Below are 23,199 nucleotides of genomic sequence, written 5' to 3'. Positions count from 1 at the left end.
AATAATGGCAACAAACAAAAATACAATACATCCACGCGAGATATGCCTGGTTTGCACAGATCGAAGGGAATAGGTTGAAGCCGAATTGCCCTCCTACTAATAACAGACCGTTTGTCCACACAACTTGACGGGTTGCCAACTTTGTTTGGACGTATTCCTGGAGATTTCATCACATAACCTCCAACGCGCCCCCATCCAGTCAATATATTTTCCCCTATCTCCAATATTTTAATAATTAATAAATGTTCAAAGAAAATGAAAAAGCACAAAATTTTGTTCGAATGATTTTTCTCCTGCGTTGTATCCTGGAGATTCACCCGGAACACTCCAAGACAATCCTGGAGGGATGGCAACCCGAGAGCAGCGAGTGAGTCAGTCATTTGATCGTAATATTCCTGCTGCAGCCGTGTTGGCCGCTTGGCGGTTTTTGGGGACTCGGACTCTGGCCAGGATTTTCAAATACAGCAAAAAGCGCATGCGGCGCCTGAGGGGCGGGGAGAAAACGAAAGCGGGTGACGGGTGTGTGAGAGAGAGAGAGAGAGAGCGGAGTAAAGGAAAAGAGAAAGGGGAAGGGGAAGGGGAAAGGAAAGGAAAGGAAAGAAAAGAAGGATAAAAAGGAAAGAAAAGGGAGGCGGCGAGTCGTGGACCGTGCGGCCAGGAGCCGTACAGCTTGCCCGGAGGCAGTGTGCAGGAAACGTGGGACGAAATGCAGCGGCGGGTCGGCAGCGCCTTGGCCGCCTTCCTGTGCGTTTCAGTGGTTCAGGTGCGGGCTGTGGTGGACGGAGCAGCGGAAGCCCCCTCAGGTATTTCACCCGACCGCCTTCATTATAAAGCAGCGAATGAAAAGCCGCGCCACAAGGAACACCTTCGCTGTCTTTGGACCAGTGGTCTGTATTCAGTTCCCCAGGGTGTAGAACCGCCCTCCGCCGGCTTCTTGGTCCTAGTCCAAATTTAACAAAAGTGAGAGGAATGCAACGAGGTGGATGCTGGCCGGGAGGAGCCACCACACACTCGGGGAGGACTGTCGGTAGCCAACAACATCCAGATCATGGACACGGTATTTCCGGGTGCCTCGGTCTTCGGAGGGCAGCAGTTTGTCTCCACACCAAACACAGTCTCCTGTCCATACAAGCCATGTGTGTATTTCATGTTCATACAACTTCGTTTGGCCAGGTCTGTGAGGCCAATGTGTCTTTAAAGATTGTTAATGTTTTAGAAAAATAATTCTCGTGTTTTCTCATCTATATAATATATCCACGGTAACTCTTCACCCTCTAATTATTGGAAAGTATTTTTCAGAACAGTAACAAATGGGTGCAGGGAATTTTCCCCTCTTTATTCTGGCAGCCGCCAGTGACTCTGTTTACTTTGGAAATCATAATGTTCCCTGCTTATTTTGTATCTTACGCTTTCAAATGCCTTCTCCTGTTGGACTCCCACTGTAAAGCTCGGTAGACGGGTATCGTTACATATCGAGGGATTTGGGGTGATTTGTTTCTGCTTTTCCACATTCGGTTAGGAAGACTTTGCATTTTCTGAATCTGAAATAAAAAAATGGGGGTTTTTGCCAACAACTTATACTGCTAATTGTTTGTGGCTTCACATCTTTGAATTTGTACATGTTTGACGAGGCAATCTTATAGCTCATACACCTAACACCGGCAGTGCCGAAGCAGAGCGGTTATGAAACTGGGTGAAACGCCCCGCATGCGTGCTACAATGCTCACTTTTCTGGAGTCCGATAACTGCTGACTTGCATGTGGTACTGGAAAATGCATGTGGACTTTGGGTGAAGAGAGGATTCGGGTTGGCTGCGATATCCCTTCTCTCCAAGAACCTGCCAGCACACACTGTTGAACTTCGTAGGAATAATGGCTAGTTGGGGCATAACCACAGGTCAGTTAGTGCCTGTGCAATTGTATTACAGCAATGCAGTCTGGAGTGGAGAAGACTTTAAAACAATTGCCTGTTGACTTTAAGGGTCCTAAATTAAAGGAATTTGGGCAGTGTCAATCTAATGGGCATGGATCAAAAGAAAAACTGTCCCTAATTAAGCACTAAGTTGTCATTCTTGCTCAAAGATGCCACAGGATGGTTGGTATGGAAAATTTGAGAAAACAAATATCGCACTGCTACAGTGGAGCTGCTTTTCCAAGGTTGGGACTGAGACTCATTGGGTAGAGGGAGCATTATTGTACATCTAGCCATGGAATTAACAGGGAATTATAGACCGGTTAGCCTGACGTCGGTAGTGGGGAAAATGTTGGAATCAATTGTTAAAGATGTAATAGCAGCGCATTTGGAAAGCAGTGACAGAATCGGTCGAAGTCAGCATGGATTAATGAAAGGGAAATCGTGCTTGACAAATCTAGAATTTTTTGAGGATGTAACGAGTAGAATGGACAAGGGGAGAACCAGTGGATGTGGTGTATTTGGACTTTGAAAAGGCTTTGACAAGGTCCCACACAAGAGATTGGTGTGAAAAATTAAAGCACATGGTATTGGGGGTAATGTATTGACGTGGATAGAGAACATAAGAACATAAAAATTAGGAACAGGAGTAGGCCATCTAGCCCCTTGAGCCTGCTCCGTCACTCAACAAGATCATGGCTGATCTGGCCGTGGACTCAGCTGCACTTACCCGCCCGCTCCCCATAACCCTTAATTCCCTAGAACTGGTTGGCAGGAAGCAAAGAGTAAGAATAAACGGGTCCTTTTCAGAATGGCAGGCAGTGACTAGTGGGGTACTGCAAGGTTCAGTGCTGGGACCCCAGCTATTTACAATATACATTAATGATTCAGACAAAGGAATTGAATTTAATATCTCCAAGTTTGCAGATGACACTAAGCTGGGTGGCAGTGTGAGCTGTGAGGAGGATGCTAAGAGGCTGCAGGGTGACTTGGACCGGTTAGGTGAGTGGGCAGATGCAGTATAATGTGGATAAATATGAGGTTATCCACTTTGGTGGCAAAAACAGGAAGGCAGAATATTATCTGAATGGTGACAGATTAGGAAAAGGGGAGGTGCAACGAGACCTGGGTGTCATGGTACATCAGTCATGCAGATACAGCAGGTGGTGAAGAAGGCAAATAGCATGTTGGCCTTCATAGCGAGAGGACTTGAGTACAGGGAGGTCTTAGTGCAGTTGTACAGGGCCTTGGTGAGTCCACACCTTGAATATTGTGTACAGTTTTGGTCTCCTAATCTGAGGAAGGACATTCTTGCTATTGAGGGAGTGCAGCGAAGGTTCACCAGGCTGATTCCCGGAATGGCAGGACTGACATATGAAGAAAGACTGGATCGACTAGGCTTATATTCACTAGAATTTAGAAGAATGAGAGGGGATCTCATGGAAACACAAAAAATTCTGACGGGATTGGACAGGTTCGATGCAGAAAGAATGTTCCCGATGTTGGGGAAGTCCAAAACCAGGGGTTACAGTCTAAGGATAAGGGGTAAGCCATTTAGGACCAAGATGAGGAGAAACCTCTTCACTCAGAGCATTGTGAACCTGTGGAATTCTCTACCACAGAAAGTTGTTGAGGCCAGTTCGTTAGATATATTCAAAAGGGAGTTAGGTGTGGCCCTTACGGCTAAAGGGATCAAGGGGTATGGAGAGAAAGCAGGAATGGGATACTGAAGTTGCATGATCAGCCATGATCATATTGAATGGTAGTGCAGGCTCGAAGGGCCGAATGGCCTACTTTTGCACCTATTTTCTATGTTTCTATGCCATACTTGACCTGAGAGTGCTTGTCACTGACTAAAATGGAAAATGTTCATTTTGCAGCGGTAACGCCACCCACTTTGACTTTTTTTTAAGAATTTTGTGCTCAATGATATATTTTAATTTGTTAAAATTATTCTTGCCTTTTAAAACAAGTAGACAGAAAATAATACATTTTCTAGCTTCAAAATGTAGCAAAGTTTAAAGTACCTTTTTAAGACCCTCAGCAGATTTATATTTAGCAGAAAAATATGGGATATTTGCGGAATATAATCTAGAATAGGAGAAATTAAAACCTATTTTAAATGTCACTAGATAAGGATAATTTTCTGAGGTGAAGCTCCCAGTGTGGCAAATTACTAGGCAGGAATCTAGCCCCTCGAATCAGCCTTAATTGGGGGTAGTGTGCTGACGTGGATTGAGAACTGGTTGTCAGACAGGAAGCAAAGAGTAGGAGTAAACGGGTACTTTTCAGAATGGCAGGCAGTGACTAGTGGGGTACCGCAAGGTTCTGTGCTGGGGCCCCAGCTGTTTACATTGTACATTAATGATTTAGACGAGGGGATTAAATGTAGTATCTCCAAATTTGCGGATGACACTAAGTTGAGTGGCAGTGTGAGCTGCGAGGAGGATGCTATGAGGCTGCAGAGTGACTTGGATAGGTTGGGTGAGTGGGCAAATGCATGGCAGATGAAGTATAATGTGGATAAATGTGAGGTTATCCACTTTGGTGGTAAAAACAGACACAGACTATTATCTGAATGGTGACAGATTAGGAAAAGGGGAGGTGCAACGAGACCTGGGTGTCATGGTACATCAGTCATTGAAGGTTGGCATGCAGGTACAGCAGGCGGTTAAGAAAGCAAATGACATGTTGGCCTTCATAGCGAGGGGATTTGAGTACAGGGGCAGGGAGGTGTTACTACAGTTGTACAAGGCCTTGGTGAGGCCACACCTGGAGTATTGTGTACAGTTTTGGTTTCCTAACTTGAGGAAGGACATTCTTGCTATTGAGGGGTTCACCAGACTGATTTCTGGAATGGCGGGACTGACCTATCAAGAAAGACTGGATCAACTGGGTTTGTATTCACTGGAGTTCAGAAGAATGAGAGGGGATCTCATAGAAACGTTTAAAATTCCAACGGGATTGGACAGGTTAGATGCAGGAAGAATGTTCCCAATGTTGGGGATGTCCAGAACCAGGGGTGTCAGTTTAAGGATAAGGGGTAAGCCATTTAGGACCGAGATGAGGAGAAACTTCTTCACCCAGAGAGTGGTGAAACTGTGGAATTCTCTACCACAGGAAGTTGTTGAGGCCAATGGTGGAGCAGGCTCGAGGGGCTAGATGGCCTACTCCTGTTCCTAATTCTTATGTTCTTATGTTCTAATTCACTAAATATATTCAAAAAGGAGTTAGATGTAGTCCTTACTACTAGGAGGATCAAGGGGTATGGCGAGAAAGCAGGAATGGGGTACTGAAGTTGCATGTTCAGCCATGAACTCATTGAATGGCGGTGCAGGCTCGAAGGGCCGACTGGCCTACTCCTGCACCTATTTTCTATGTTTCTATGTTAATATGTTATAACCCTGTCTATAACCATCTAGCGAGGCTCCATACCTAAACCAGAGTCGTGTAAAGTGACTCCTTTTATATATTTAGTCCCCTCAAAAATGCAGAAAATACTAATCTGGCTAGCTAACATAATGCATTGTTGGTAGGTTCAGCTTGGGGGTGCAATGTGGTGGATGATGAAATCGGGCTAGGACTTTGAGGATGGTTGGGAGCAGGGAGCTTGAAGGAGGTGCTTTGTAGTGGATAAAAGGAGGTTTAGATTTATCTTGTCTATCAAGGTGGTCCTGATTAAAAATTGAACGGAGGAAATTATGCCAAGTATAGTGTCAACTTTGTTTATTTGGTAGCACTCTGGTGAGTTTAAAGATTGTGGGTTCAAGCCTCACTCCAGGATTTGAGCATATAATCTAGACATCAGTTCACTGAGTACTGCGTTGTTGGATGTGCCATTCTAGAGATGAGATGTTAAACTCGGATCCCATTTGCCTATGCTGGTGGTTCAGCTGGATGTAAAACGTCCATGCTGCCATCTAAATAAGAGCAGGAAGTTTTCCTGATGCCCAGGCCAACAATTCTCCTTCAACCAACACCATTGAAAACGAGTCAACTGAGCATTGATCTCATTGCTCTTTGTGTGTGCAAACTGGCAAATGCATAGTAACTGCACCTGGAAAGTGCTTAATTAGATGTGAAGAGCTTAAGGACATTCTCTGACATCTGATATAATATACGACATAAATACATTCTTTAAAATTTTAATTGAAGAATCAAATTGTTCTTATTTTCATGCATACGCAGAAGACCAGGTCTTCATTTTCCAAATTGGTCTTCAATGGACCTACGGAAAGTGGAGGTAATGTACAATATAAATATCGGGGGGTGTTCTCATAGATCAATTTGCATGTCAGTCCTTTAACTGGGAAACAATGTAAAGAGTCCTATAAAATATAGTAATGAGATAATTGGGAGATTAAGTGTACACATATTTAGAAATTTATCGCAATTCCAAAAACGTGTTTTAAGAAAATAACTCTTAATTGTATTACTCGTGAATAATACTAGAAAGATATAGTCAAGAATCTTCGCCATCATAAACCTAATCTGGGAAATCATCTCTTGTGAAATTAGAATTTATAGGCCTTTTATTTTAGACAAAAGATAAATATTGTCATAGCATTTCAATCTTAAATTTTCAAGAAGGAGCAATGAAATGATATGGAGTTTCGAGTTATAATTTGTAACATTTGTAACTTATTTTGTTGCAGAAATATTACATGAAGGAGAGGTGTACCTGGTAAACAAACCGGAGCTCTTTTGTTACACACACACTCAAAATAATGTATTCATGGATTGTTGGTCAGCAGTCAAGGTAAGAAACATAGGGCCCAAGTTTCGGCCTGAGTTGCTCCTGTTTTTTTGGAGCAACTGGTTTAGAATGGAGTATCTTAGAAATTGCAATTCTCGGCATTTAGTTTGCTCCAGTTCTAGTCAGTTAGAACAGTTTCACTTTGGAACAGAATTTTTTTTTTTCAAAAGTGGGTGTGTCCAGCCACTTACGCCTGTTTTGAAAGTTTAGGCAGTGAAAACTTACTCCAAGCTAACTTAGAATGGAGTAAGTGAAGATTTTTGTACGCTCAGAAAAACCTTGCGTACACTTTACAAATCAGGCGCAGGTTACAAATTAGGCGTAGGGAACGGGGGGGGAGGGGTGAAGGGAAGTAATTAAATTCTACAATCATTCAACAGTCATACTTGTACAAATAAAGATCCAACCTGAATAAAAATTTATAAACAAAGCAAAGATTAAAACAAATATTCCATGTTCCTACCTGTGTGAAGCAGCAGCAGCCTTCGAGCTGTGGTGCTTCAGGCAGGCCTTCCCTCCATCAGTGTCTGGACGGCAGCCGAAGAAACAGCAAGCAGCTTTCGAGCTGCAAAGGGGACTGAGGCCATTTGGCCAGGGGATAGGGGCGGCGTCAGTAGAATCTGGCAGCAGCAGGCTCCAAGCTGCGAAGACTTAGGCCGTTCGGCCAGGGGATAGGGTAGGCATCAGGCCACAGCGATGGTGTTATGTATTGATGTGTGTATTGTCCTGGTACCTTAAGTGTAATATAAGCGCAATGGTACACCACAGAGGGCGCTGTGGTGGGAAACCTGAAAATATCTGCAACAGGCAATATAAAAGGCTGACCACCACATCTGAGAGGCACTCTGAGGCTGTTCAATAAAGGACGAAGGTCACAGCAGTTGGGATTAACACCAGACCGTGTGGAGTCAGTGATTTGTGTGCTATATACATCACATTGGCGACAAGGAAGCGGACGAACTCCACGCAACCATGGCTACTCTGGGCTCGCTAAAGGATTTTACCGTGGGCAATGATTGGGAGGCCTTTACGGAAAGACTCGAGTACTACTTCACAGCAAACGACCTGACGGAGGACACGGACGCAATGAGAGATAAGCGTAAGGCAGTATTGCTCTCCAGTTGTGGAGATGAGGTTTACTGTCTCGTCAGGGATTTTCTGGCACCCGGGAGCACCAGGGACAAGTCATACGAGGAGCCGACTTGAACTCATTCGTGACCAGTTGAAACCGAAGGAGATCATCCTCACGGCCAGATACAAATTTTACCATCACTGCAGACCTGAGGGCCAGGATATCACCAAATATTCTACGGACTTCAGGAGACTCGCGGCGCTGTGTGATTTTGGTGCACACCTTGACGAGGCGTTGTGGGATGTTTTCGTTATGGGGATTGGCCACGAGGGCCTCCTTCATAAGCTGCTAGCCACGGAACCCACAGTCACTCTGACAAAGGCCATCACCATCAGCCGGGCACATATGACCTCGACTTGCAGCACCAAGCAAATAATCCACACAGTCTCGAACCCGGCAGGCACTGTCCACAGGATAGCGCCCACCACGCACAAAACTGCAGAACGTGGCTCTGCCCGGGGCAGAGAGCACGGACCTCGGGCTCCTGGAACTCAGAGACCGCTGAGGGGGGGCCAATCAAGCAGCACCATGCTGGCGCTGCGGAGGAAGCCATGGGGCTCACCGGTGCAGGTTTGCGGAGTATACCGGGCAATACCTGCCACACGAAAGGCCACCTTCAGCGTATGTGTAAAAGAAATAGGACTCGCCATGTGGCTGAGGAGATGGGGGATGATCCACCATCCAGCGAGGAGCAGGCAGAAGATGATGAGGTGTTGGGACTGTACACGTGTACCGATGATTCTCCCCCAGTGATAAGGGAAGTAAAAATCAATGGCGTCCCTATGAGTATGGAAGTGGACACTGGCTTGGGTCCATCGTTGATGAGTCGGAGAACTTTTGATAAACTGTGGATTAACCCAGCTGCACGATCCAAGCTGGTCCCGGTCACGGCGAAGCTGCGTACCTACACCAGGGAACTAATACCTGTTCTTGGCAGAGCGATGGTGCAGGTATCCCACGGGGACGAGACGCACGGTTTACCTTTGTGGGTCATTGCAGGCGATGGACCGACGCTCCTCGGCCGGAGGTGGATGGGGACGGTCCGTGGGAGCTGGGAAGACTTCACCACTCCACAGGCTGCTGCTCCCCGGGGTGCTGCCATGCCCCGTGTCCCCAGAGAGCAGTGCCGACCGAGCTGGAGCTGCTGCCTCAATCCACACACAGGCAAGCAGAGCAAGCCCCAGCCCCGGACCTCACAGAGTTCCTGAAGCCTCAGCCCCCACAGGCAAGCAGTCCTGTAGAGGCGGGCCTAGTGGGGGGAGGGGGGGTGAGCCGGCGGGGCACTGCGAGGGATCCAGGATGGCCAGCGGATCGGAGGGGCCCACGCAGAGGGAGAGTCGGGCGGCGGCAGCCGCAGGGGAGGCGGCAAGTGCGGCCACTGGAGAGGCCACGACGGATGTAAGGGAGGCGGCTACGGTGGCCGCCGGAGAAGCGACTACGACGTCCGCAGGAGAGGCGGCGAGTCAGGTGGCAGCGGAGGGCATCCGGAGCGGCAGAGAGCAAGATGGCGGCGGCCTCGTGTCCAGAGCAGCAGAGCATCAAAGATGGCGGCGCCCAAGGAGAAGCCTCGTGGAATCCTGCATCAAAGATGGCGCCTTAAAAAGGAAATGCACCCGGGAGTCTTAAAAGGGCCTTGCCATGTGGTGGTCCCCACAAAGGACTTCTGTAAGGCAGAGCAAGTCTAAAATGAGCTATATTAATGTGAGATGGCGGATTTATAATAATATTTTAATGGTGAATGGCCACTGTATTTGTCTAAAATAATGGATATGAAGTACAATTAATAAGAGCTAACAAGGAAATCAGGGATCCGTTGCCAGTCAATAACTAGTTAATGTACCAGATAACATGTACCATACTAACGTGCTGTCTATGTCAATCTGCCTTCCGTTGGATAAACAAGGTCGAGATAGAAGTGAGATGTTATGTATTGATGTGTGTATCGTCCTGGTACCTTAAATGTAACATAAACACAATGGTACACCACAGAGGGCGCTGTGGTGGGAAACCTGAAAGTACCTGCAACATAAAAGGCTGACCACCACACCTGAGAGGCACTCTGAGGCTGTTCAATAAAGGACCAAGGTCACAGCAGTTAGATTAACACCAGACCGTGTGGAGTCAGTGATTTGTGTGCTACATACACCACAGCGACGGCAGCAGCAGCCTCTGAGCTGCGAAGACTTGTAACTGCCAATGTTTATGTGCCACTGCGCGTGCGTGCGCGCTCCAACGTGCACGCGCAGAGTTGCCGGCATGACATTGCCTTATTTAAATTAGCCCCGCCCCCCACTACTTGTAGAATCGGCGCGAGCCTCTTGCTCCACTGTTCTGTGCGCGCCGCGCCAAGCTGCTGAAGACCTGCAGGGTGCCGGAGAATATGCAAGTATTTTTTTTGCGCACTTTCGAGCGCGAGAAACGGCGCGACCCGAAACTTGGGCCCGTAGAAAATAGGTGCGGGAGTATGCCATTCAGCCCATTGAGCCTGCACCACCATTCAATATGATCATGGCTGATCATGCAACTTCAGTAACCCATTCCTGCTTTCTTTCCATTCCCCTTGATCCCTTTAGCCGTAAGGGCCACATCTAACTCCCTTTTGAATATATCTAACGAACTGGCCTCAACAACTTTCTGTGGTAGAGAATTCCACAGGTTCACAATGCTCTGAGTGAAGAAGTTTCTCCTCATCTTGGTCCTAAATGGCTTACCCCTTATCCTTAGACTGTGAACCTGGTTCTGGACTTCCCAACATCGGGAACATTCTTCCTGCATCTAACCTGTCCAGTCCTGTCAGAATTTTATGTTTCTGAGATCCCCTGTAAGATACAGAATATGATTCTCATAAGCCTCACATTACAGAAGAACTCGGTGCTCATTTCATCTTGAGGTAAGGGAAAAGGTAACTCCCACTTTAGCATCTTTTGTTCAAAATGAATTGTTTGAGGTTTCAGCCAAAATGCAGAGATAGGCAGATAGAAGGGCAGTTGGGAGACAGAGACTCTGAAGTTCTCCACAATAGAAGATGATATAATAAGCAATAGCCAACTGTTGCCAAGAACTTTTTATAGCAGCCAGCGTGTCAGCCTCTAAGTGAAAAGATTATGGGTTTAAGCCCCACTCCAGAGACTTGACAACATAATGTAAATTGGCACTTCTATGCAGTACTGAGGGAGTGCTGTGCTGTCTGCCATGGCGTGATTCGGATGAGACGTTAAACCGAGGCTCTATCTACCCTCACTGTTGGAAATAAAATATCCAACTTGTAAGGGAAAATGGAAAGGCTTCTCCTTCCACGAGCGGGCCCCCTGATATAGAGGGTGCTCGCCCCAACCCGCGTAACAGGCCCCGGAGTTAGCAGACAGAGACGAATGGCAAGGTATAACGATCTTTTATTACGAACGTCCGGGAACACCTCTCATCACAGGCACCTGTGAGTGGAGATGCTCCCTGAACAGCACAATCATACAACTTTTATACATTTCAAAACCCCTCCATTCCCGGACAAGACCTCCCTAGATCTCTAATTGGACTACCTTATTAGTGCTACTTTGAATTGACAGGGCAAGACCCTCGTGACCACTTTAGGCCATGACTAGAATGACTTCATTAGGTCAGAATTTGTTGATTCTCCTTGATGCCCATGAGTCTGCCTCGAGCCTATTCGCAAGGTCTTATCAATGTCTGTTTAGGTTCTCACTTCGTATCCTGTCGGAATATTATTGAATTAATAACTTCTGAAGCCTTGGTACTGGAATGTACAAGGCCAAAGAGAGGCCTTTTACCTCCTTATGGGTCGGTGCAGGAACCAGCACTTTAACCCTTGTCCTGCTGGTACCCCTAATGCCAAATTTTTCTCTTACATTTCCCCCCTTTTGGCCCTTGGCTATACGCCAAGCTGGCCATATTTCCCTATAACTATCTCCTTGTAGGCAAGTTCCAGATAGGTCCGTTCACCTGGCTGGCCATCTCCCAAGCTTCGGGACTTCTTAAGACCTTTCCCGCAGAGTTATATAAGGTAAGTCCTTCCTGTAGGACTGCTTAAATTTTCATCCCTTATGGCCTTAATCATAGTCTGTGCCCTGACGTATCGTTTGGCCTGTTTAATTCGTGCACAGGTTATCCCAACCAGTACCATCAGGACCAGGCCTTGTGTTACTACAAGTGCATGTGATATAATTCTTAACCATGGGTGGATCTGAATATTAAGTCCAATGTTCCACAGTTTTGAATACCAAGGCTGGTTGGCCAGCATCGCGTTAATGTTTCTTTGTAGGTTTGTCTATTTCTTCCATCAGCTGGATATTGCACCAGTCGTTCCTCACTTAATTCGGGTATCTGTTTTTCTTGCGATTCCCATACTGCCTCCTTGTCCCTTCTCAGAGGGTATCCGTGACTGTTCCATGGATCATTTCCGTTGTCTCGGGATGTATGTGATATCCGTTTGTCTATTTCTCCCTTGGGTCTGAAACAGAAGTTGGGGCTAATGAGGACACGGGGTGACTCCTCTCCTGGTCTTAATTGTCAGGTTGGCTGCCCCTGTGCTCAGGCACCACTCTCCGTTTCCTTGCGGGGCAGCGATGGTCTCAAGATCGTGTTCAAGAGGAGTGATACTCAGCATACATCCGTTTATCTGGTGGAATCTACAATCGTCATTTGTGGCGTACCTTGACATAAAACCACTTGGTTATTTTTATAGCAGTCGGTTATGTCAATGCCTTTGGTACTATTGTTAATTTTAATCACTTGTCTGGCAGGCTGATGGTATCGCAACCGAGTTTGGTTTCTTACTTCACCGATACTATCGATCTGGTATAAGGGGTCTCCCTTTGTTACATCATACTGTGGTATGGACAACACATCCGATCATATTCACCCGCCCAGTAATACATCTGAATTTTGGCACCCATGCTTAACTATTCCTTCATACCACGCACGTGTTATTTATTTTTTTATCTCGAGTCAAATTGTTTACTTATGTCGTTCCCCATTGCGTGGATCAAATTTATTGTCTTGCCATGCTTCTGAAATGTATGGGCCACTTGTAATAGTTCCCCTTCCGCACCATCTCCCAACCGCGCTTGTAGAGCTTGGTTATCCATGCCCCTCCCCAGTAAACCCCTAAAGATTTGCGTTAAGTTGTTAACCCAGTCGTCTATTGCATACAGGACTATGGAATTCATCGTCATAACCCCTGCCGCATAACCCGTACCTAGTGTTTGCAGTATTCCCATTTTTGTTCGACCTTGTCCTGTTCCCTTTCTGACATTAAATCTCAGGGTAGTGGATTCCGGGCCTTCGAGGATCCATTGTCAGGTTCTAGTATAGACTTACAGTTTCATTCCCACAGAAGTTAGGAAGAATGAGTAGTTGCTGGCGCACCCCAAATTTTATCCTTTCTTTAGATTACTAGCCCCCCTTTGGCTCCAGTCTGTATGGACGGGCTTATGGGGGATCTTGCGTGATTGTGCTGGGAAGAGTTGTTGTCCCCAGGGTGGTTGTCGGGGCAGCGGTAGGGCTTCCCAGGGTCCCTTTGGGCGTATTTGGTGTCCCAGCCGGACCTTTTTTTTAATTCCGGGTCCACTACATTGTCATCTTTCCTCCACACTCCATCCGCCCCCCTTTTTAGGTTGTATTCCTTCTTGTTTGTGCTGCGCACGATCAATACTGGCTTCTCCATGTTGTTACCGTGTCACGCTTCGGGACATACACCTTATATTCCAGAGACCTCCCTTGGTCTTCATTTTATCCCACTGGCCAGTTTTCCTAAACATCCTGGGGTCCCACCTCCCTTTTTGTTCCGTTCTGTTCCCACCCTTCTGTTTCCCCTGCGGGGTGGATTTAGCGGCTTGTTTTGCAGCTTCGTCCGCCCAGGCATGAGCTTCTAGAACTGAAATTCCATCCAGTTGGATTTCTGCGCCCTTCCCCTTTTGGTCCTATGATCTTGCTCCTGTCCTCGGAATCTACTGGCACCCATGGCATCGGCAGCCTGCTGCATTACACCCTTACTTAATACCCTATACATAGCCATGCGTTAAAATAAGTTCTGTCCTTGCTCCAGTCGTTGGCTGCTGGGATGCATATTTCGTCAGTTAAATTAATCAAAGCCCCATCTCATGTAGTTGTGTTTTTCCTGCGTGTACTATATCTCTCGTCGTCCGTCTGTATTATCCAGTGCTTGTGTGGGCCTTAAGGTTCCCAGTATCCTGAGTCTCCAGAGTCGAAGTAGCCGCTGCGGTCCCATCTCGGTGAGTGTTTTATCTGCAAATTTTAAACAGATAGCCTGGTCGTCACCAGGTGTTAGGTTCTGGTCTACTCATCTTTTATCCATGCATGTTGAGCTCACTCTGTGAAATCGGAGGTAAAGGTTAGGTTGGGTTTGTGGACTACACTTATCCACCGTGGGGTACATTGGCTCTATTGCCATAGGTGATGGTGCTATGGCTGCGCACTGCACTATCCGTCTGGTCCCATTTTAAAAAAAAATCTCTTCCAGCTTATTTATCTTCGCTTTTAACTCTTGAATTTGTTTTGTTTGAGTATCTTTCTTTTATTTGTATCAGGCGAGTATTATTACGTAGGCTAGTTCTGTTTTTATTTTTATTCTGACTATCCCACCATTTCCTCTATCTGTCAGGTGAGTTTTTTTATTCTATTAAGAAATCCAAATTAATAATGTCCAGTATAAAACAGCTGTCACTGGAAAGGGTTAACTCCTTTACAGGTTTGTAAGAAGGCCTGATGTCATTACGTGAATTCGCGTAATCATCCAAAATTTTTTTTAAAAGTCTTTTATGCCTTCAAAACTTGCTTAGAAATTAGGAATCCGTTAAAACAGCAGAAATCATTAGTAAAGCCGTCATAATAAAAGTCTTCTCATCAGGAAAGACGGCATTTTAGATTAAACTCCAATTTTTTCTGAACTAATTCAAGTACTTGCCAAAGATTTTTTTTTAATTGATTTAAAACGAGACCACACATTTTTAATAACTATTTTGTTTACTGTAATCCAATTTTCACACAACCTGTATACATTCCAACATTTCGGGGGTTTTTTACGGTCCCGTTCACTGGGCAAATCTTGTGTTTTATTTCTCTCTCAGCACAAAACCTAAACTTCCGTGCCAGTTCCATTTTCTATAAGAATTTTAAAATTCAGTAAGATTCTCTAATTCCCAGTTTTTTTCTTTCTGTGCTGAGTTCGCATAGCTTAGATCTTTTCTCCTTGTTATTTTCAAAACCCTCCTGCTTGTTTAGACTGTTCGGGACTTTTCTTGATAAACAACGTCCATTTTGGAAATCTTTCAAACTGCAGTGAAACTTTCTCGTAACTTAAAATCATTATCAATGGAGACTGTCTTTTACCTCTTCAAATTCTTTTTTTTCAATTAAACCAATATCTTTTTCACAGCCAATATCAGCTAATATTTAGTAAGTTATGTTTTTTTCCATCGCAAACACCCCTTTTTTTTGTCAGCACCTATTTAGTACGTTACGTCTTTTTATTTTCAGATCTCCTTTCTTCAAATTAGGTTTTGTATTTTACAGGGAGGGCTCGTGTCTCCGTAAATTTGTTAATTTAAAATCATCAGACAATCGAAGACACTTTTTCTTTCAAATTCGTTCAGTTTGTTTTCTTTCAAAGTTGCGTCTTTATCTTTTTTTCTTTTCTCCATAACTAGAACGGAGTCCAGCACGTAGGCTTTGAGGGCAGCTTTTCATTATCTCAAATGTTCCAGTTTCAAGGCCGTTACAATGTCCTTTTTTCTAAACTGCCAAAGCTTACCGTTTTAAAATTTTTTCAAAAGTCCCTTTTACACCTTTGTAGATTTTGCTGTGCCTTCTCTTAATATCATCTGAATAAATCCACACCTGCATTTCTTACTTAAAACTTTCTACATACAGGACAACACTACAAAGGTTAAAAAAACTTTCACCCTGTCTTGGAAAAAAATGGGTGGAGCTAAAACAAACAGACAGCTCCCCCATTTTTCCAAAGAGGCTTTCAGACACCGGAAAAATTCATTCCGCAGTCAAAAAATCACACTAGGACTCTCACTCAATGACAGACATTCACAAAAGTATCTTTATTCAACAAAGCTTATTAATTGTTTGGCCGGCTCTATATTTTTTTTGGATTCATATGTCACTTAAGATAGTGACTATCAGCTTTTTTATGGCATTACGTAGTTACGCAAGTTACAATTAATGATTAGTTTTATTCGCCTTTTTAATAGCCGTGTTACCCATCTTCTTCGGGGCTATGAGGGTCTTGGGCACTCCCTTTAATTCTTGTTAGGTATGCAGGACGTTATTTATATCTATATGTCTTCCCTTGGCGCTGTACACTCGTACTGCCACTCTTTGGGTCAATATGTCTCGTCCCTGCACCGTGCACTCGTACTGCTTCAGGTCAATAGACCTTCCTCTATATCTTCCCTTGCGTCGTACCCTCGCACTGCCGTGCTACCTCCACGCGCGCGTTTTAGGATGTACCTTTTGACTCCTTCCACCCTTAGATCGTCCCTGTCCTCCGTCTCCGTCCTTCCTGGACCTGCTACAAATGGTTCTTTGTACAGATGTCCTTCCCTTGCGGTTTACAATGCCACAGTTCTAACTTGAAGGTGGTAAATTAAAACATACTCACCCCAACAGCTAGGTCATTGTTCCGTTCGTGAAGTCCATACCCTGCTCACAGCGCCAAATGTAAGGGAAAATGGGAAGGCTTCTCCTCCCACGAGCAAGCCCCCTGATATAGAGGGTCGACGCTCGGCCCAACCTGTGTAACAGCCCCCGGAGTTAGCAGACAGAGACGAATGGCAAGATATAATCTTTTATTATGAACGTCCGGGAACACCTCTCATCACAGCCGCCTGTGAATGAATGTGCTGTTCGGGGAGCATCATCATACAACTTTTATACATTTCAAAACCCCTCCGTTCCCTGGTAAGACCTCCCTAGATCTCTAATTGGACTACCTTATCAGTGCTACTTCTCTAATTGGGACTACCTTATTAGTGCTACTTTGGATTGACAGGCCAAGACCCTCGTGACCACCTTAGGCCGTGACGAGAATGACTTCATTAGGTTAGAATTTGTTGATTCTCCGTGATGCCCGTGAGTCTACCTCGAGCCTCTTCGCAAGGTCTTATCAATGTCTGTTTAGGTTCTCACATCGTATCCTGTCGGAATATTATTGAATTAATAACTTCTGAAGCCTTGGTAGTGGAATGTACAAGGCCAAAGAGAGGCCTTTTATCTCCTTATGGGTCGGTGCAGGAACCAGCACCTTAACCCTTGTCCCGCTGGTACCCCTAATGCCAAATTTCTCTCTTACACCACTATTCGAAGAAGAGCAGGGGAGTTCTCCTAGTGTGATCAATATTTATCTCTTCACTAACATCACTAAAACTGATTATCTGGTCATTATCTCATTGCTGTTTGTGGGACCCTACTATGTGCAAATTGGCTGAAACGTTTATTCCAGTGCAATTCGGCCAAACCAGCACAAAAGATCTCAGAATTTTAAGCGCAAATTACGTCCAACGCAAATTGTTTCTGTGATCTTTTGCGCTAGTTTAAAAACCATCATTTTAAAGGCCGGCCTCGCCCATAAAACTGGCCATGACCTAGGTCGAATTAATCCTCGTTATGAGTTTCTGCTAATTGTGCCTGTTTTCAGGCCTTCGAGGAGGCTCTTAAAATTAAGCTGGTTCTTTTGGGCACAAGGACACTAATAGGCATGTTTTAAAAGCTTTAGGATAGATTTTTTTCTAATTTACTAAGAAACTGATTACTGTATGCCAATGTAACTAGAAAATGGTTCTGTATAGTTTCTAAAAATTTACAGTTATTTAAAATCCGTTTACTCACAGGTTGTGAACTAGACATAGATATAGAATGCTTATTTTTTATTTTCAGCTGTATTAATCAAACTGCACCAGGTTACCACTCTTGGGCTCATTTTCGGCGGTTTTCGGCGGAAAACCACCCGGCGAAAGTTTCCACTTCATTTTTTTTAATAGAGTTCCGCTGACACTTTCAAAATACCGCCAGGGAGCAGACTGCCCACATGTACCTGCGTGCACCGCCGAGAAAACCGCCTCGGTCCAGGTTTTGCCTCAGCGGTGACCCGTGAGTAAGATTGAAAAAAACGCCCACGAAAAGCTGCCAGAACAGGGCAGTAGGTAAGTACTCTGCAAACAATGGTAAGTTAAAGGTTTTTTTTTACAATTCTTTAAAAATTCTTTCACGACAATTAAGTTTAAAAAGGGTCTTGAGAGAGTTTTCTAAATTTTTTATTTTTTTATTTCATTGAAAATTTTTTTTTTGAGTTTTCCCCCCAACCGCAGTCTCGGTCTAATTTTTGAGTACTTACCGCCCATTCTGGTTAAGAACCGCCCATTTTGCCAAGGATTCTGTTTAACCACCGAGAACCTACGTGTAAGATCCATTTTCTCGCCAGATGGTATTTTTTTCCTTTTTTTAATGGAATTTTTCGCCAGCGTTATTTGAAGAATCTTAGCGTTCTTTTTGGGCAGCAATCCAGTGATTGGGGGGGCTTTAGGGAAAGTCTAGCCCTTAAATATATCACGGAAGAAATTTTAAGGCAAAGTTTTTTTGAAAAAAACTTGTTCTAAAATGCTGTGCTGGTTCATGCCAGATATTACATTCGGCGATATGCAAATGAGTTCGAGGGGTGGGGGGGATAAACTTCTCAAAACTAGCGCAATTTTGGCTGCAATTTGCATCCAGGATGCCGATTGCGCCCAAAGCAGAAACTCTACCCTGCTGTGGTGTACTGCTGTGGTGATACTGTGTTCATTTCTGGTGCTTGAGACACAATGTGCTGTCGAGGAAAATCACAAAACTGACCATTAGGTTCTGAGGACTGAATTATGATACAAGATTGGTAAGCATGGACTTTTCAGCATGTAAAGTAGGTTTCTGAGAGTGGACCTCATGAATGTATATTTTTTTTTTAAATGGGGACAATGATACAAGATACACGGGTTCAAACTATTGAAAGGCAAATTAAGAACTTGTATTGGAAGATTTTTTACACACATGAACACATAGAGTCCAAATTTGGCCCACTTGTTTTTTTTTTTAGGTGCACTCAAGTGAGATGTGCCGACTTCCTAGGATCAAAACAGCACCAAAAAGATGTCCCCAGATTTTGGCTCCTCTGTCGACTCTCCCACGGCTTGGCGCAGCGTGGCGAGTCCATTGGGGGGCAGAACTAGGGCCCTGCGCCTAAGAGTGCCGGCAGCTGTTCGCATGCGCAGTAGAGCATTCGCATGTGCGCAGTAGCTCCTCCCATGAAGGTGATGATGGGACTGCAGCGTGGGACCCGATGTGTCCCGCCCCTATCCTGGGCTGAGTGGCCTGCTACCTTCCTGCGCTGAGGCTACAAGAAACAGGTTAGTGCAGGGAGACCTTTGATCGGGGGTCGGGGTGGGATGGAGGGAAAGGAAGGAAGAGAAAGAAAGAAAGAAGGAAAGTTTTGATCTGGGGAGGAGGAAAGAGGAGAGTTTTGATTGGGTGGGGGGGGGGGGGTGGGGGGAAGATGAGGAGAGTTTTGATCTGGGGGGGGAGGAGAGAGTTGATGGCGGGGGGAGAAAGAGAAGAGAGTTCTGATGGGGTGGGGGGCTGATAACTGTGTAGCCAGTAATTTTAATGAACTTACTCAAGACGTTCCCTAACCCTGAAGATGAAAATACTTTATGAAAATACTTTCCTACGAGCAGGAGGTATTTCTATTTTTTATTTGGATATTTTGAAAAAATTACGTAAATATGTTTTGTCTCTTTACTATTTTTGTAGTTTAAGTTTCCATGAATGCTTCTGTTGTATAGTAAATTAACTTTGTGAAGTTTGTCTGTCCTGTATAGCTGTTTGATCCTAATCACATTCTTTAGTCAAGTCATTAAGTACCTACCTGCGCTGATTTCTTAACTCTCCAAGTGTTTTCTGTGCGGCCACAAGTGGCCACATACGCTGGCCTAAGTTAGTTTGGAGCAACTATTAGATGTCCAAACTGGCTTAAATGGTCAAAACGGGTGTAGGTGGCTGGTAATGCCCCTTTTTGAACAAAACGAAACAAAACGAAAAAAATTCTAACTAACGCAAATTGAATGTGCAAAATGGGTCCTTTTAAGATACTCCAGAAAATGAAGTTGCTCAAAAAAAATCGGAGCAACTCCTGGGCAATTTTGGGCCCATAGAATGGACTTTCAGTAAGGTTACTTGAGGCAAAAAACCCTGGAGCCATTTAAGAGCTGGATGCTTTAATAGTGTTTTGTAGCTACTTTCTGGATGGATAAGCTAGGATATGCTAATTGGTATTCCTTATCCGTATCTACCCTGTAATCAATGCAATTGTTACAACATTTGGAATGCTACAGTGCACAAAAACTACCTGACAAAACTTGATGCAAAATCTCTTATCTCTTTACTTCAGTGTTAAGCTTGGTGCAAAACTTTTTTATTCAAGAATATATACTGTTTCTCAGAGGGCAGTTCTTATCTCATTGTAGTTATGACTAAAGTTGGGTCAAAAAGAGCATGATCTCAGTACATTAATAACAACTCATTTTCCATTTGAATTGGGTTTTTTTGTTTTATACCTGCTGATCTACTGGTCTATACAAAGATAGCATTAGTACAAAATAATACATGAAGTAATTTGTGTAACATCTAACATAACCCATAAAATATGATATTACAGTTGCAAATGTGTCCATTCTCTGCATGGTTAAATCCTGTCTTCCCTGAATTTGAGATTCTCAAATTGAAAGACGGAGGATTCATGTGAACTGGTGGAATTCTGAAGCTGAATGAATTTGGAATATGGAAAAGTATGTGACTAGAAAAGATTATTTGGCCATTTGTAAAATCTACCACTCGAGCACCTACTACCCCAATTTTTCCTTCTGCACTATCTGCCTTTGATGCTTCCCTTAGCTAGTCTATTACATATGTTCATCACATTTTGTGTGAAGTAATTAAATCTTAATGGTTGGCACCTTCCCATGGCACTATTCGAAGAAGAGAAGGGGAATTCTCCTGGCCAACATTTGTCCTTACTCTGTTTTGATGGTGCTGGTTAACTAGTCGTGTATCATTGCTATGAGACCATGCTGTGCACAAATTGGGTGACCCGTTTTCCTACATGACAGCAGCAACTGCATCAAAAGTGCATCATTGTAAAGTGCTTTGGGACATCCTAAGGATGTGAAAAGTACTTTATAAGTGCATTGTTATTTCACAGTTTGCTAATTTTGGTTCAAACATAGAAATGATTAAAAAGTAACATTCACTTTTCCACTGAAATGAGAGAAAACTCAAATTCTGGTCTCCGTGAAAATGATTGAAAAGGCACCTTGTGAAATCTAATTCTGAAAATTCAATGCTGAAAATGCTTAATCACTACAGTCTTTTTTGTTTATCTTCGTACGCCTAAAACGGACTTGGTTATATTTGATTATTTTCATTCTGTGCTGTGATAGTGACTAAGTAGTTTGTCTTTTGGAAAGATTGTTCAGCCTACAGAGGTGTTTCAAAAAATCAAGGTATGATTTTACAGCTAATATTTTTTCTTTACAGGTAAAAATAAACAGTTCTGGATTATTGGAGCTTACTTTTCCTTCAGAAGAAAATGTTTTTAACGAACCTGAAACTGTGATAGACTTTATTGTACGCTTTTACTATCAAATAATATCCTCTTCAAAAGGGCCAGCTTCTAAATTCTTCATAAGTATTGAACGTTATGATTATAAAACCTGTTTCAAAGTAAAACCAATGAAGTCTGGTATGAAGTACACCATTACAGTAACAAGACAATGTAAGTTTTGAAGATTACTTGCTACTTAACCATTCTATTTTTAATGTTACATGTATGACTCCCGTGATACTTTGTTTAAAACTATATCAATGATTAAGACTGCATAGTTGCCCATCACACACACACACCATGCTTTATTTGTAGAATCTCCTCTTCACAATGCTGTCACAATGTTTATTTTAAAAAAAAATATAGAGCTAAGGATCTGTTTTAGAGGGTGACATTACTTAAGATGCAACTGTTGCTTCTGCATCATAAAACTGGATGCATTTAGTGCCATACAAAATTAATCCTGCTTCAGTGAAGTTTCTGTTAGCTTGTGGGGACATTCTATGGTGATCTATTTGAGGGGGGAAATAACTACATTTCTGAGGAGCATTTTTATATATAATGTACAATGGCCTGGATTTTGTGCTCTGATGATGGCGTATGCACAGTGTTCACCATCGTAAGCCATCAGAAAGGCCCGCAAGTTCCAGGTTTCCTCATGCGCTGTGGTGTGCATGCGTGAAAATCTGGAATTTGCGATCTGTCAAGATTCGCCTCGATGCAAAAATAACATTCACTGCTGCAGAATTGGGCTGTTTGCCCAACTTCTGTCCAGTAAATGTCCACTAAATCTTTACGCCTGGTAAAAGCAGGTGTAGGGCCTGCTTTCACCAGCGTAAGGGTTAATATAAATCTTAAATTAAAAATTAAAAATCATGCACTAACATTTAAAATTAGTTTGTCAATTTTGGCCCGGATTAAAATGTTAAATTATTTATCAAAAAATTTATATTTTAAAATGCTTAATGAAGGGACTTTCAATGAAACTTTTTTCTGAGGAACTTACAATGACAATAAAGGCCAGTCTAAACAACATCCCTAATGTAAACTCTGGCTACATTAATATTGGCCCGGAATTTGTGGCTGAAGGTGTACCTCCAGAGTACGCCTTCTACCCAATAAAAAAAAAATCTACACTTACCTTCAGGCTCCCGGGCTTCGGAGACTGCGGATCCTGGGCCTGCAGGCGTATGCCTGCGTATAGGCCCACAAATCCCAGGGGATGCAGGCAGTTCGGAAGCGTCCTTGGGATCATGTGGATTATTCCAGTTGTATAAATTATTTAAATATTTGGGGATTCCTCATATGCTTATGGGAATTCCGTTTGTAACTGGAATCCCCATAAGCATATTAGGAATCCTCCTTTCTCATTGGAGGACCTGACCCACATACGCCTGCAGGCCCAGGACCCGCAGTCTCCGAAGCCTGGGAGCCTGAAGGTAAGTGTAGATTTTTTTTTATTGGGTAGGAGGCGTACTCTGGAGGTACACCTTCAACCACAAATTCCGGGCCAATATTAATGTAGCCAGAGTTTACATTAGGGGTGTTGCTTAGAGTGGCCTTTATTGTCATTGAAAGTTCCTTAAGTTCCTCAGAAAAAAGTTATTCACTCCTTTTTATTCTTTGATTCAAACACAAAGCTGTTTGTAAAACATGTTTGCTGTAATTTTAGACATTTGCAAAATTAGCAGTTTATTCCCAGGTTTCACATTGGCTTCACTTAGG

General features: G+C 43.8%; 1 protein-coding gene across 1 annotated transcript in view; it reads left to right on the top strand.

Annotated features, from left to right (window-relative positions):
* Positions 1–571: 571 nt before the first annotated feature.
* LOC139258923 (nuclear envelope integral membrane protein 1a-like) overlaps positions 572–23,199 on the top strand; it is a 40,982-nt gene continuing 18,354 nt past the window's right edge. Inside the window, exons 1-3 of the mRNA XM_070874824.1 lie at positions 572–803; positions 6,567–6,670; positions 21,408–21,645. Of these exons, the coding sequence (XP_070730925.1) occupies positions 707–803; positions 6,567–6,670; positions 21,408–21,645 (439 nt within the window). The 5' untranslated portion in view covers positions 572–706. The remainder of the gene's footprint in view (positions 804–6,566; positions 6,671–21,407; positions 21,646–23,199) is intronic.

Source organism: Pristiophorus japonicus, chromosome 3 (assembly GCF_044704955.1).
Source record: "Pristiophorus japonicus isolate sPriJap1 chromosome 3, sPriJap1.hap1, whole genome shotgun sequence".
NCBI classification, from domain to species: domain Eukaryota; kingdom Metazoa; phylum Chordata; class Chondrichthyes; family Pristiophoridae; genus Pristiophorus; species Pristiophorus japonicus.
Note: the sequence above shows the minus strand (reverse complement) of the source record. Positions and strands in the feature narration are given on the sequence as shown.